This window comes from Heterocephalus glaber, unplaced genomic scaffold, assembly GCF_053883595.1.
Source record: "Heterocephalus glaber isolate CG9 unplaced genomic scaffold, H.glaber_assembly_v1.0 deba00001429, whole genome shotgun sequence".
Taxonomy (NCBI): domain Eukaryota; kingdom Metazoa; phylum Chordata; class Mammalia; order Rodentia; family Bathyergidae; genus Heterocephalus; species Heterocephalus glaber.
The window spans coordinates 3,336,491-3,350,788 of record NW_028258294.1 but is presented as its reverse complement, the minus strand read 5'-3'; the positions used below and the strand labels follow the sequence as shown (position 1 = coordinate 3,350,788).

Sequence of the window (14,298 nt, the reverse complement as noted above, 5' to 3'; positions counted from 1 at the left end):
TTTTTTTGTTGGTTATGGGAAGCTCTTTGGTTTGTCCTATGGGAAGTCAGTGAATTTTTTTCTATCTAAGGAAAAAAAAGATGTCTCATCTATAAAACATTTACCTTTCATAAAAAAGAAAATTGGTAAATCTAGTCCATATTATGTTTTCTGTTGTCCTTTGAAAGACTACCCTAAGGAGGTATTTTACCTTCTTGTCAAGAAACATTCTTGCCACCTTTCATACTACAGGATATAATCATGGCCTTTGCATATTGTCACTTTATGAAATGAACTAGAATATGGTATTTGGGAAACAGTTTTTGAAACCTATTTGCAGTATATGCTGTATCCATCAAGTACACAAATCTTGTCCTACTTAGTGAATATAACAGGACACAGCACTCAGATCAACATTTATGAGAAAGCTCCTTCATGTTCCATTCTAATCATTCCACACCACACAGATAACCACTATTTTTCTGTCATTATAGATTAGTATTTTGTGTCTGTGTTCATGATATGTATCAGCATATAATTTTGTTTTCTTGTAATGACCTTTGCAAGGTTTTGGTATTGGCTTCATAAAATGATTTGCAAGTGTTTATTTTTTCTTACTGTCTGAAAGAGTGTGTCTGTGTCTGGTATAATTTCTTTCTGAAATGTTTGGAAAATTTCACCAATCAAATCATCTGGGTTTGAAATTTTTCTTTTTAAAAATTTTAAATTAAAGACTTGATTTCTTTAACAGATTGAGTATTCAAAATATTTCCTTCTAAAAAAATATTTCCTCCTGTTTTTCAGAAATAGTTTTCAAGAAGTGTTTTCATTTCACCATGTTGTCAGATTTATTGAAAAGGTTTTTTTCCTAATTTTCTTTTGTGTTTTTGATAATGCCTATAAAAGTTATAGTGATTTTTCATTTTTAAATTTTTCTTAACTAGAGGTTATTAATTTTAATGATCTTCAAGTTGAAGAACCAATTTTTGGATTTGTGTTTTCTTTTGTATATCAACTTTCTTTTTAATTGATTTTTGTTCTTTATGCTCTCAGATTATTGATTTTCAACCTTCTTTTTTAATTCATGAATTTAAAGTTTTGCATTTTCTATTTAACACTACTTTAGCTGGATTTTGTGTTGTCATGCTTTGTTTACTTGTATTGAATTCCACAAGACATTGATATTATTGTAGTTTTATTTTATTTATTTCTGGTACTGGGGATTGAGTCCAGGGACAACTGAGCTATACTCTCAACTATTTTTATTTTTTATTTTGAGATAGGGTCCAAGTTGCCCAGGCTGAGCTTGAACTTTCAATCTTCCTACCTCAGCTTCCTGAGTAGCTGGAATTACAGGCATGTTCCACCACACCTGGCTGTTATTGGTAGTCAAAAACATTTCTATTCTTCTGTTCTCCATTTCATCCTGCAATTTCATGTTTCAGTCTGGGATCCTTTCTTCAGCCTAAAGAACTTTCATCAGTATTTTTTATAATGCAGGTGTGTGCACCATTGACAAATTATTTCAGCTATTTTTTGCCTGAAAATTTATTTCACCTTAAAGATTATTTTTTTGGATGAAAAATTCTCTGTGTATAATTCTAGGTTGAACATTCTCGTGATGTCTTTTCAGTACTTTTATGTTTCCATTATCTTTTGTTTTATAGTTTCAGTTGAAAAATCTGCCCCATATTTTACTCTTCCTTCTTTAAAAGTTACATATTTCTTTCCTTGGACTCCCTTAAAGGTTTTCCTTTGATGCTAGGTTTCAGAGTCTAGTAATGGTGTGCCCATGTGAGTTGTTGTTTTGTTTTGGTCTTAATTCCAGTTGGAACTTGTTGAGTATTTTCACCCCATCACTGTCTCATCAGTTTTGGAAAGCACAACCCTTATATCTTCAAGTATTACTTTACCTTTATTCTCACTAGCCTCTCTCTTTGGTATGCCAACTATATGTTATACTGCTTAATTTTAGATGTTCATTATCATTCTGTCCTGCTCCATTTTTTTATTCTCTCTGGAATTGGGCTTGCCTATATTTGGTTTTAGACTTTTTCCAAATTTCATTAATCTTGGCTTCTTCTGTAATCAGTCTTCCATTAACCCATCCAAATTTTTTTTTTTTTTTTTTTTTTTTTTTGGTACCAGGGATCAAACTTAGGACCTTGAGCTTGCAAGGCAGGCGGTGGCACCACTAAGCTAAATCTCTGGTCCTGTCCAATTGTGTATGAACTTCAGATTTTTTTATATTTTATCCTTTTTTTCCCCCCAGAACTGAAAATTGAACCCAGGGTCTTGTCCATGCTAGGCAAACACTCTGTGCTTGACCTACATCCCCAGCTCTAATTTTAGGATGTCCATTTGAGTCTAATCCTCTTACTTTTTCATTTATTTTTATTTTTTCCCTTGATTTTCTTTTTTAAAACAGATTAATAGGTTTTATTTTTGGCAGATTTATGCATGCACATAACATACTTTAATCATTCCCCCACATCACTCCCCTCTCATCCCACCCTCTCCCCTAGTTTCACAATTTTGGGTGGTTTCAATGTATTATGTATTTCAGTCATACTCATTCCCATTACACTTGATTTTCTTTAACATACTCATAGTAGTAGTCTTAAAGTCCTCGTCTACTGACCTGGATCATCTGGAGTCTGCTTTAATGGTTTAATGCTTTTTCTCCTGATTCTCCATTTTATTTCCCTGCTTCTTTATATATATGTACATAAACAATATGTATTTTGTGTGCTAGATATTGTGTATAAAGGAAACATAGTGTCTAAAATTGATATTCTTTTTTCCCCAGAGAAAAGAATGTATATGTTGTTAATTATATTTAGTAAGAGGCAAATCACCTCAAACCAGTTAGGAATTACACTCATTCAGAGCTTAGTTACAGTTTTATTTAGACTCAGTCTGTGTGTAAAGGACAATACCTTTTTGTTTCAAGCCCCACCTGTACAGGATGGAGTCTCTCAGGGGTGTTCTTGGCTGTTTTCTCTGTTGACACTCAGTCCCTAGGTGGTGCATCTAGTCTTTTTTAAGTTCAGTCTTTTGCTTTTGGTTCCCAGCTCTAGGTTCAACTGCTTCCAGTAAGAAACAGCACATTCAAACAGGATGCTCGAGGAAAGTTTAACAAAGGGAATATATACAAAGATATGGGTAGGATTCAGAGAAACAAAAGGATGTTGACACTCCCTTAGGATAACAATACATAGAAATTAGTACCACTCCTGGACCTGAAGGGACAAAAGGAGGGAGCAGTTACCAGACCTACAGCATCACAGTAGTAGAGTGACCATTCCAATAGAAGCTGTGGGGAGTGTTGCTAACCTACATGACCTGGTAGGGAAGAAACTGGGGTATAACTCTCATCTTTCCTTTCTTTGCTCTCCTGCCAGAACCTTTCCCATTAAAAAACCCAATTAGAAGTTGGAAGAGCAGGGCATTTGTTGATGTAGTCTGTAAAGGTCACTCTTTGGGACACAAAAGGTAAGAGTTAATCTGAAATGATCAAATAGAAGTACTCATCAATTTTCTACTGGTGAATGGCTAACAAGCATCTCAGTGATGGTATATGATAGGTCATGGGGTAAGTGGAAAGGAAGTCTATAAGCCAGATGCAAAATTGAAGCTCATAAAGAGTGACGTAGCAAATTGAAGCAATTGATAGTGGTGGAGGGTGATATTGATCTATCAATCATTCTAGCTCCAAAAAGAATGTTTTTATGTAAGAGAAAGGAATAGTGGTTTGAAAGAGGCACTGTGAGGCATTTGAGCCCTATAAAATGTAGGAGAACAGAAGGATACATACCATCTATTTTATATTCCTACAGAAGTAAAGTCTTTGTGAGGAGAACCAGGCACCAGTCATGGTGCCAGTGAAGACCAGAGAGTAAAGGAAACTTTCAGCACTCATGTGTTTCCTGAAGCACTGAACAAAGTGGAGATTGAAGTAGAGGAGATCCTTAAAGGTGTTCAGTTGATGGTGGCACTACCCTTCCCAAGGAGTGTTGGAAAATATGACCAGTATTTTTCACTTGTGCAGTGACTGAAGAGTGTATTATGTCAGCAGCGTGTGAAATTTGTTTTGTTTTGTGGTACCGGGGATCGAACTCGGGTCCTTGCACTTGCAAGGCAGGTGGCAGAACCACTGAGCTAAATCCTCAGCCCAGCAGCATGTGAAATTTGGAAACCAGGAATGGTAACATCCTATAGGGTTCAAGACAGTATCCACAACTGTCCTACCCCAAATGCCAAAACATCTCCTACTGATGATGGAAGGGGCTTACCTTTTGTATCATTAAGGATCACAGAAATATGAGACATGGCATTCTTGAGGATCCAAAGGAGTGCTGATCTCACATTCAGGCACAGCGCCTGTGGCTTATAGTACTTATAAGAAGGAAGTGGGAATTTCTTTGGATAAGAACTCAGTAGTTTAGACTTGATGTAGTTGGTGAGGGGGAGATCTTCCAGTAATGGAATATTTTTATACAACAAATTAAACATCCTTATTTCTAATTTTTTTTTTGCTCTTCATTATTAAATAGACTTAGATGGAAAAAAGGCTTTAATTAAAGACTAGCTGTCACCATTTAGAACTCTGAGAGGGAAAGCTGTATAGTCAGTTCTATGAAAACCTGTATGTTTTTTGTAGAAACATTTCAGATTGAACTATTTCATATTGGAATTAAAAGTTAATCAGTAAGTTTTCAAGTGGAAAGGAACCTCAGAACTACCTTGAGCCCACTATCATGCTTCTCAATGCTTCGATATAGAAATATAAATTGTATTCTGTTTTTATCGCTCATGCCATATAATCAAATGAATGGCTGCCTACTTGAAACTTTAATTTTAAATGTAAATGTGTTTAAAAATGGACCAGAGTGTATATAAAATGGGCAACCTGGCATATACTTCTATTCTCATTTATAAGGAAAAGTTGTTTACATTTCCAGCTTTCAGTCTTAGATAAAAGACTTCATCATCTTATATGTAATGCGGTTTTCTGGGCTGCTGACATCTTCATCAGATTTGACTGAAATTTCCTTTTCTTGAAAGTGAACGGGCATTTTCTTGCTCTCCACACACATGAACTTCACTGCTAGGGGACCCAAATCCACATGTTTCTATCAGTGGAGAGACAACAAATGGAGAGATTATTTGGCAAGTCAACCTTGATAGATTAGGTTTATTGTGTTTGGTTTTTATCTGACAGATTTTCTTGTCCTCTTGATTATCTATCTGAATGCTATGGAACACATGAAATATAACTTTAAAGAAAACCACACTTTGTGAGCTTATATACCCAGTGGAATATAGACAAGTTCTTCCAAAGAGCAGGCAGCAGATCCTCTGCAAGCTTTTGTTTTTTGTACTGGGGGTTGAACCCAGGACCTTGTATATGGTAGGCAAGTTTTCTACCACTGAGCTACATTCTCATTACCCCGTATAAGATCTTTAGTTGGTAGAAGAATGCTAACCATATATACACAGGCTATTAGCTAGGAGATAACCACAACAAAATTTTCTGTATTATTCAGGAACAAAGGGAAAGACTCTACAAATGTCACTCTGACTGCAAATATTCTAACATTGAGCAACTTTTCCATAAATTTTGTTCTTTTCACATAATCCTTGGCTATTATATAAATAAAATTTACTACATTCTGCCAAACTATAGTGTAAGGTATCAACAAACAGAAATCTAGTTTATGTGAAATCCCATAGCTAACCCAAAATAGGTTGAAAAGCCCAGGCCCTTATGCAACATTCTTTCCTTTGGGAAGCCTGTCAAGCTATAACTCAACTTTTGAACTTCTTCAAAACTTTAGCAAAGCTTTCCTGAGTGCCCATTATGTGACTGGCCCTGTATCAAGTGCTGGGTTATAATGAAAAGCACACAGACTTGTCAGAGAGACCTACAAATACCTTGGCATGTAGGGATTATTAATATTTACTTGAATTTAGGAGAATCAAAGAGAGCAAAAAGGCACTGTTTTATTTCCTAAAAATACTTATAATTGTATTTTGTTTTTAAAATGTACTATTACATAGCTATAATAAATGTAAGATAGGAGACAAAGCAAACTGACAGAAGTCTACCACATACACTATGGACATGACAGTTCCACATTAGAAACTCATATACAAGTTAAGAATGCCTTTTATTAAACTCAATGGCATAGAGTTTGGAATTGTGTATACAAATTTTCACTAGTCTGAGATCATCATGACATGACAGGAGTCATGGTTCTAAGATACACATGTGGTTATTTCAACAGTAGAGAGACTAGAACTTTATCTGTTACTATTATTTTTGCAGAGCTGGAAATCAAATTTAAGACCTCGTGCATGTTAGGCAAGTGTACTTCCTCAGCCCTCGAATTTTAGTCTAAATCTTCACTTGATGGTAGAATTTTAATTGGCAAATGGTGGTTTATTCAAATTCTTCTGTTTTTTATTTGTCTGCCTCCTACCAGATATAAAGTTGTATGTGAACTTTTAAATTTCTGGGCAATTTCAAGAAAAAAAATTGCAAGGGGTGATTTGCGGGGGTGGGGTGATATACCAAAAAGAAATTTAAAATTCAAAGGCTTGATACCCTAGGTTTGGATTAATGGTAGTATATGTGCAGTTTGTATGCTCCAAAAATGTCCTGATACATATCCTATCCCATACACTTTTCTTAAATATGATACTGACTTTCCTCCATCAAGATATAGGAGTTATGTTTCTATGCTTTGATTGGAACTTAGTAACTACATCAACCAATAGAATATGAAGGAAGTGATGATATATAATTTCCAAGGCTGTCATTCAAAACACTGACACTTTTATCTTGCTTGCTCTAGGAGAGGCCAGGCACCATAACAAAGGGACACTTAAGCCCCTCTTTGGAGAGGCCTACAGGCAGAGGAACTGAGGCCCCAGTTTAGGCAGCAGCGTCTTGTGAACCATGTGGCTAATCCACCTTGCAAGTGAATCCACTTGCCCCCAGTCAAACCTTCATGTGAGTGCAACTCCACCCAACAGATGATTGCAGCTGCCCAGAAGCCTAAGTGAGAACTATCTAGAAGAGCCCTTCCCAAATTCCCCACCAACAGAAGCTCTGAAAGTATTGTTCTAAGCCACTAGGTTTGGGGATAGTTTATTATGTGTAGTGTTAGATCACTTACATTGTATACTAATAATGGAGGTTCATAAATAAATACATATAGCAAATTGGCCAAAAGTAGGAGTGAAAATAGTATTCAGTGAGAGAGAGGAATGATGAACCAATTTTATTTTATTTTTATTTATTTGAGGGGGGAGTACCAGGGATCAAACTCAGGACCTTAAGCCAATTTTATTAATAAATGCAAATAGGAGCTCTCAATACCCCTATTTTAAGCTAATTTTTCTAAGTGTTCTCTTAGTAATCAGAATTGTGGTAGGGCCAGGGATTTAGCTCAGTGGTTTCGCTGCTTGCTGTGCAAGCACAAGGACCCAAGTTCGATTCCTGGTACCAAAAAAAAAGAATTGTGATGTCATGAATCTTACCTTGAAATCCCACTCATCCTCATACAGTAAATATTTCACGTGAGAATCCCCAAACTCTGTACATGAGCAGTCCACTTCATCTATCTTTAGGTTCTGGACATTTCTGCCACTGTCTTCAAGGCTGAGTTGGATGGAATTGCTTTCACCTGATGAGCTCGATGTGTCTCTACATTCTCCTATGGGTTGCAATTTTGACTTGTCTTCTGATGAATGCAAAGAAATTATATATATATACTTGGAACAGGTAAATAAAATGCAGCACATCTTTTGTCACATTTTTAATTTGAAAGAGCATTAGAAATGTAGAATTTATAGATTAAAGTATGAGGGGATATCATTTTAAGAAACTAAATTGTATTTTCTGTCACCTAATAATTTACAGTAATCATTTGGAACCTATATGTTTTGACATTTTGGTTGGCTCATTTTGGTCTCAAATTATGTCAGTGTAGGATAACACCCTTTCCCTTCCCACTGCCATCTATTTAATTCATTGTAAAATGAGGTAAGTTTGATTAGAAAATGAGACTACAGAGAAGAAAATGAGTAGGTCAGTCATTACAAGAAGAGAAACCTAGAGGAGTTGACATGTATCTATTCCCTGACTAGCTATTGCAGGTGAGGCACCTGTGCAAAACAGATACTCAATATCTCTTTATTAAACTGAGATAAAAAATACATCAACACCATTGCAATAAAATATTACCTATATATGTTTCTGCCAGTTCCAAAGGCATTTCTTCAGGTGGTACTTCCTGTTCAGCACCTTGACTAAGATATAGTCGCCTAAAAGAAGAAATAAGAGAAACAGTCTACTGATCAAATACTGTATTATGTGCTTACTAATGTCAATTTCTCTCCTAGGTGCTAGCGATATATAGAAAAAGAAAATAAGACATGGTTTCTACCCTTGAGCATAAACCCAGGTAGCTGGCAGGCAGTCCTGTAGTATTTTACCACAATCATTTGTACCACACTGGGTAACTAGCATAGCGTGAGAATTCTGGGAGCAAAAAGAAGTAGAACTGAGTTAATTTCAGGAAGTAGAGAAGGTTTCCTGAAGGACTCCTGAGTGGCATCTTTAAGAACCAGGAGATGATCAGCAAGGAAAAGCTTGGAGTAAGGGAAATGCACTCCAAAATAAGAAAATAACACATTTAAAGTCCCAGAAATGATAGTGAGCATGACTTCCATTAGGGTGCTGCTTCTGTAATTCAAGTGAGAATTGACAGTACCCAGAATGGGATGGATTTGACATGAGAAAGACCAGTAGGAACCCAAGATGCCATATGGGTCCTATCTCTGACTGAATGACAAGTTTTGTTTTACTACTACTGTCTCTGCTATTTACCAGTTGCTGTGATATAGGGCAAGTCAACTAGCCTTTTTGAGCTTATTTCCTTATCTGGAAAACTGAAGTAATAATACCTCCCCCCACCCGTGATAAAGTGATTAGTAAATTATATGCTTAGAAAATGGTAACTAGTATAGTACCTACTCTTTGATCCCTGGTCTTAGAACAAGAGTGACACATTTCAACCTCAAGCCCAGTGAATTGACATTGTATCCTGCTGCAGCTCTCTGTACATGTATTTAATTCTGTTATTTCCTTTTCAAACTGCCCACTGAATTTTTAATAAGGAAACATGCTTTGAAAGCTCTGAATGGCATTCCCTGTGACTTGCGTGAAAAGAGCAAATTGAACCTTTGCAGATGTGCAAACAATCACTCATGCTTAGCAAATTAGCAGCCCAACTAAATCCCCTGAATTCGGGTCTGTCAGTTAAAGAACAGAATAAAGTGTTATCTAGACACTTATGACTTTAGCAGCTATTGTAATTGCATATAGTATTTATATATGTAGAACCTTTTAAATACATGTTTATAGTACATAATTACATTCACTGCAGGGCGTTGATACATGTACATAACAAATCTTAATTCTTTTTTTTTAATTCCCATCCCTGTCCCTCCCCTTCCTCCCTCCCTCCTTCCTCTGTCTCTTGGTCCCCTTCCCATTTCCAAAAGTTCTCTCTCTCTGTTTCCTATTATATATCTTATACTTTGCATTTTAATTTATTTATACTTTGGGTTTCTCATATGTGATATTTAGAAACCATGTGATATTTAACATGTTTACTATGGGGATAAAAACTGGTTACAATGAAAAAGTGCAGAATGTTATGGAAGCATATACCAGGGACACCTAGCTTAGTTCTTAAAAATCTCATAGATTTTTTATAAGTGGAAAAGGGATCCAGAAACGGGTGGGAGAGGGAGGAGAGAGGAAGGATAATAAAAAGAATTAAGTACATGTACCTACCCCTTAAGATGAATGTAAATATGTACTGCAAACATGTACTAATAAAAAATTGAAAAAGATTTTGATTTTATTTCTTCCAACTCTGATGAACTAAAAACTCCATGCCTCTCACTAAAAAAACCAATCACTAAAGCACTCATGAACAATGTGGATTTTACTGAAGGTTTTTGTAGGGAAGATATAGAAGGGGTTAACTGCATACTGTACAGCAAACAACTTAACAAAAATTCTTAAAATTTTCTCATCTGAGCTGGGGATGTAGCCCAGTGGCAGAGTGTTTGTCTAGCATGTGTGAGGCCTTAGGTTTGATGCCAGCACTGGAAAAAAAAAATCACATCACATCTTCCTTCCTGCTCTTGCCAAGTCTTTTCTGGCCAATGAAAGAATTCCCTTTGTTATAATTATTGGCACTTCATATCCTTGTCAGCACCAAATCAAATATATCAGACTGAGCTGACTGAAGCAGAGAAGTCAAGTCAGCAACTTAGAAGGTAGCTCCTTCCTAAGATTTGGGCACTTTAGAAAATGAGGACAGCAACAGCTGGCAGAGATTAGACATGATCACATAGAAGGCAGTGGCAATGGAGGACAAGGATTAGAGGCAGGGCAGGAATGTCAGACCTAATGCTGGCAGGAAAGCCTACCCCTTACAGACCCTCCAGGGAATCAAGTCAAGAGCTAAAAATATAGGAGCCTAGTAATCAACTCATTCAGTTTCACCTCCTACATTGGCATCTACTTTTCCTGGTGCACACCATCATGGGAGATAGGTGGCCCCTTTCTCTATGCTGCCCTATCTAGCTTTCAGACTATAAAGTAATTATACTATCTCCCAGTTTCTCCAGTCTTGTATATCCAGCTCCTATCACGTAGCTTGGCAAACAAGGAACCTACAACTTAACTGCATCCATTCTTCTTGGAACACATTAAGAAGTTTGTAAATTTAAAAAAAATTGTCCAGGCATGGTGGCATACATCTATAATCCCAGCACTTGAAAGGCTGAGGTAGGAGGACTGCCATGAGTTCAAGGCCAATGTAGGCTACTTAGTGAGTTCAAGGCCAGCCTAAACTACATAGTAAGACCCTGTCTCAAAAAAAAAAAGTTTGTAAGGAATAAATGTCAAACAAGCAACAGGAACTATTTGGTTGGAACATTTTAACTGTTTTTCCTACTGTAATGAACAATATCTAATTTAGTTTCTAGATCTAGACACTTATCACCCATATTTGCACATATACACTCTACATTTGTGTAATTTCCCTTCTCTTCCTAAATGTGCTACGTTTTAGATTATTTCTTATTTTTTGACTATATATCCAAATTATGAACATTCACTTTGAATGTTAATTCCATATTTCAGGGCATATATATATATCCTAAAATACAAAGCTATGCATACATTTGATTTATCTTCCACAGGAACAAATGTGACTTGGAAACTCTGGCTATTTTTTCCACCTAAAAAGCAGTCTGTTTCATCAGAAGAAATAATTCCATGTTCACAAGGTAACCAGAAGTCCAGAACACCTCTAAGAAGCTTCCAGAAAGTTGATTTTTCCTTCCCTTGTGCTAACTCTGCACTTGTATATCTGTTGCACTGATATGCATTTAATTCATAATATTTCTCCTGTGAGCCTGGAGGGTCCTGAAGGTTGGCAGTTGTGATGTTCATGTTAAATGTTTTCTATTATGAGTACATTGCAAAGGGGAAAAAATAAGTGAAAGTTTACACTATACTTGATCTTATACCTTCATCATGGCTATTTTGTGAGTTCCTCAGGTTCTTTACTCTGAGCTATATCCCCAGCCCTTTTTCATTTTTCTTTGAGTCTCCCTAATTGCTAAGTTGCTCAGGGTGGGCTTGAACTTGCCATTATCCTACCTCTCAGCTTCCCAGAGTGCTGAGATTGCAGGTGTAAGTCACCATGCCTGGCCTTTTCTTTTTGACTATTGCATTCTGTATAGAGCAATGCAGAAGTAAATCATCATGTAAAAAAATTTACAGATACAAATATTTATAAAACACTTTCTAGAAAATATTAATGACTCACCTGGGTATTTTGAGATCCACAAGTCTGCAATTGAATAGCTGATCAATAAGCACCAAATTTTCTTCTTCCAGTTCATGAATAGTATTTTCTAATTCATCAACCTCAGTCCTGTGAATTGCAGTCTGTTCTCAGAAAAAAAGAATGGATGTTGGTACTTTTTGATTTAGTTCTATAAAGTCTTCTATAGCAAATTCAACTACTGAAAGTGCATTTGCCTGAGGAAAAGATCTGTTATGTATTATTTATTACTAAGTTAGCTTTGCCCTTCCTCTGTAGGAAGAAACAGGTATGCTACTTTTCTAGGTCTGTAGCAGAATTTGTTTCATGGTAAGGCAGTTATCATAGGAGAACAGAAGCTGCCCTTTCCTATGCTTCAAAAACTCTCATAAACGTATATGTGAACTAGAGGCAGAGATAAGAAAACAAAACTAACGAATTTAGCAACATGGTGTACTAGTAGCTAAATGAGACTCAAAGGGTAATCATAAACTACAATAAATGATAACACTTGGATAATGCTATATTATAGTATCTTTGAAAGAGATATATAGCCTTTTCTGTTTGCCTTCATAATATTATCGTGTTCTTTCTGAGTGATGATGCAGTTTGAGAAATGTCAGGTAGATGAAAGATTATTTGTTCATTCATTCAATTGTACACCTATTGGTGTGCTAGAATCTATATTACACTTTGGAAACAAATGAACAAGATAATAACCTAGGGCAGTAATGGCGAACCTTTTAGAGCTTTCAATGATACAAATAGCCTGCTGTGGTATGCATGCTGTAGGTTTGCACTTAGGATCTCTTAGCCTAGTGTGAAAATAGTGATGAAAATGGAAGACACTGTGATAAAAACCATAGTGGAAGCTGTCCAGCTGCTGTGAGAGGAGAAAGAGATGCACCCTATTTCTGTCAGATGTCAGAATAAAAGGAAGAATAGAGGAAATAGCATCTCATCTGGTCTTGAAAGGCAGGTAGGGATTCCCAAGGCAGAAACAAGAAGTTGCCTTTTACATAAAAGGAACCACATGCAAAATCACAATTATTTTGATATGGACATATACAAAGTATAAGTGGGGAGAAACAGAAAAGAAACTGGATAATTAGGGAAGGGACAAATAATGCTAAAGAACCTCATTTTTAGATAATGGCAAGTCATTGCTAGATATAGCACACTTAGTCGATGCTTACTAAAGAAATATGACTAACTCAAATTTGAACAAAATCTGCTCATGTTGGTAAGAGTTTTCTTAAGTCTCCTAAGTATATTTTGATAACTTTTGTCTAAAGGAGGCTTGACAGTGGAAAGACTATATGGAAGTCTGTTAAAATAGGACTCCCAACTCACCTTTTTGCCAGGCTAGGAAGTGATCATGGGGAAAGAGCAAAACAATAGAAGAATTAGAACTAAGAATATAAAGTAGAAAGTGATAGAGCTGGGTGTGGTGGCACATGCCTATAATCCCAGCACTCAGGAGGCTGAGGTAGGAGGACTGCTGAGCGTTCAAGACCAGTCTGGGCTACATAGTGAGTTCAAGGCCAGACTGAACTACATAGGGAGACACTATCTCCAGGAAAAAGAAGAAAAAAAGAAAGTGATAGGCTGGTGAGAATAATAGACAAAGAGGAGGAAGTAATGAATTTTGAGGGAATGAGATGAAATTTTAAGTCACAGGGGTTTAGATTCAATATATCTTGTCAGGAGATGCCAAGAATGCAACTGAGATGAATACTTAAGAAACAACTAGGGCCAGGGATTTAGCTCAGCGGTTTTGCCGCCTGCTGGGCAAGCGCAAGGACCCGAGTTCGATCCCCGGTACCAAAAGAAAAAAGAAAAAAAAGAAACAACTAACATTTTCTGCTTTGTTTACTGAAACTTGTATTTTGTATTTTGGACTCTTGAAGTATTTGGCATATTACTACATGCATATCTCTATCACATAAGTCATTAAATATATGAATTTCTTTTTTGTTTTGTTTTTTGAGAGAGGATCTTGTTATGTGGTCCAGGCTGGCCTTGAACTTGCTAAGTTGCCCAAGCTGACCTTGAACTGATGGATCCTCTTGCCTCAGCCCCCAGAGTATGGTATTATAGGCAGGTGCCACCAATCCTGGCAAGAATATGAATTTTTATATGTGCAGTGTTCTGAGATAGACAATGAAGGATAAAAGGTGAATAAGGTATGATTCCTCCCCTCCAGACCACTTAGAATCCAGTGAACAAAAATACAATTAAAATGTAAAACAATACCAGTGTCATAGAAAAGGTTCAAATACTGCTAGTGGCTTAGAGTTGAAAGAAAAGCATATATTATTTACTGCCTCAAATAATTTAACAAAACCATTTAACTCCATAATACTAAATTACAAAGCTAAGGGTTGGTGTTTTAGGA

At 36.4% G+C, this 14,298-nt stretch overlaps 1 protein-coding gene across 5 annotated transcripts in view; it reads right to left on the bottom strand.

Moving 5' to 3' along the window:
• The window catches only part of Ccdc83 (coiled-coil domain containing 83), a 77,796-nt gene that overhangs the window by 27,748 nt on the left and 35,750 nt on the right, over positions 1-14,298 (bottom strand). For 4 of the 5 annotated variants that reach the window (XM_021247204.2, XM_021247203.2, XM_021247205.2 and 1 more), the window contains 3 exons: positions 11,904-12,025; positions 8,234-8,313; positions 7,528-7,730 (listed from right to left, as the gene is read on the bottom strand). In XM_021247204.2, the coding sequence (XP_021102863.2) occupies positions 7,528-7,730; positions 8,234-8,313; positions 11,904-12,025 (405 nt within the window). Of the gene's footprint in view, positions 1-2,863; positions 5,115-7,527; positions 7,731-8,233; positions 8,314-11,903; positions 12,026-14,298 lie in introns of those variants that run through there. The other variant, XM_004868239.3, reaches the window with a different exon arrangement.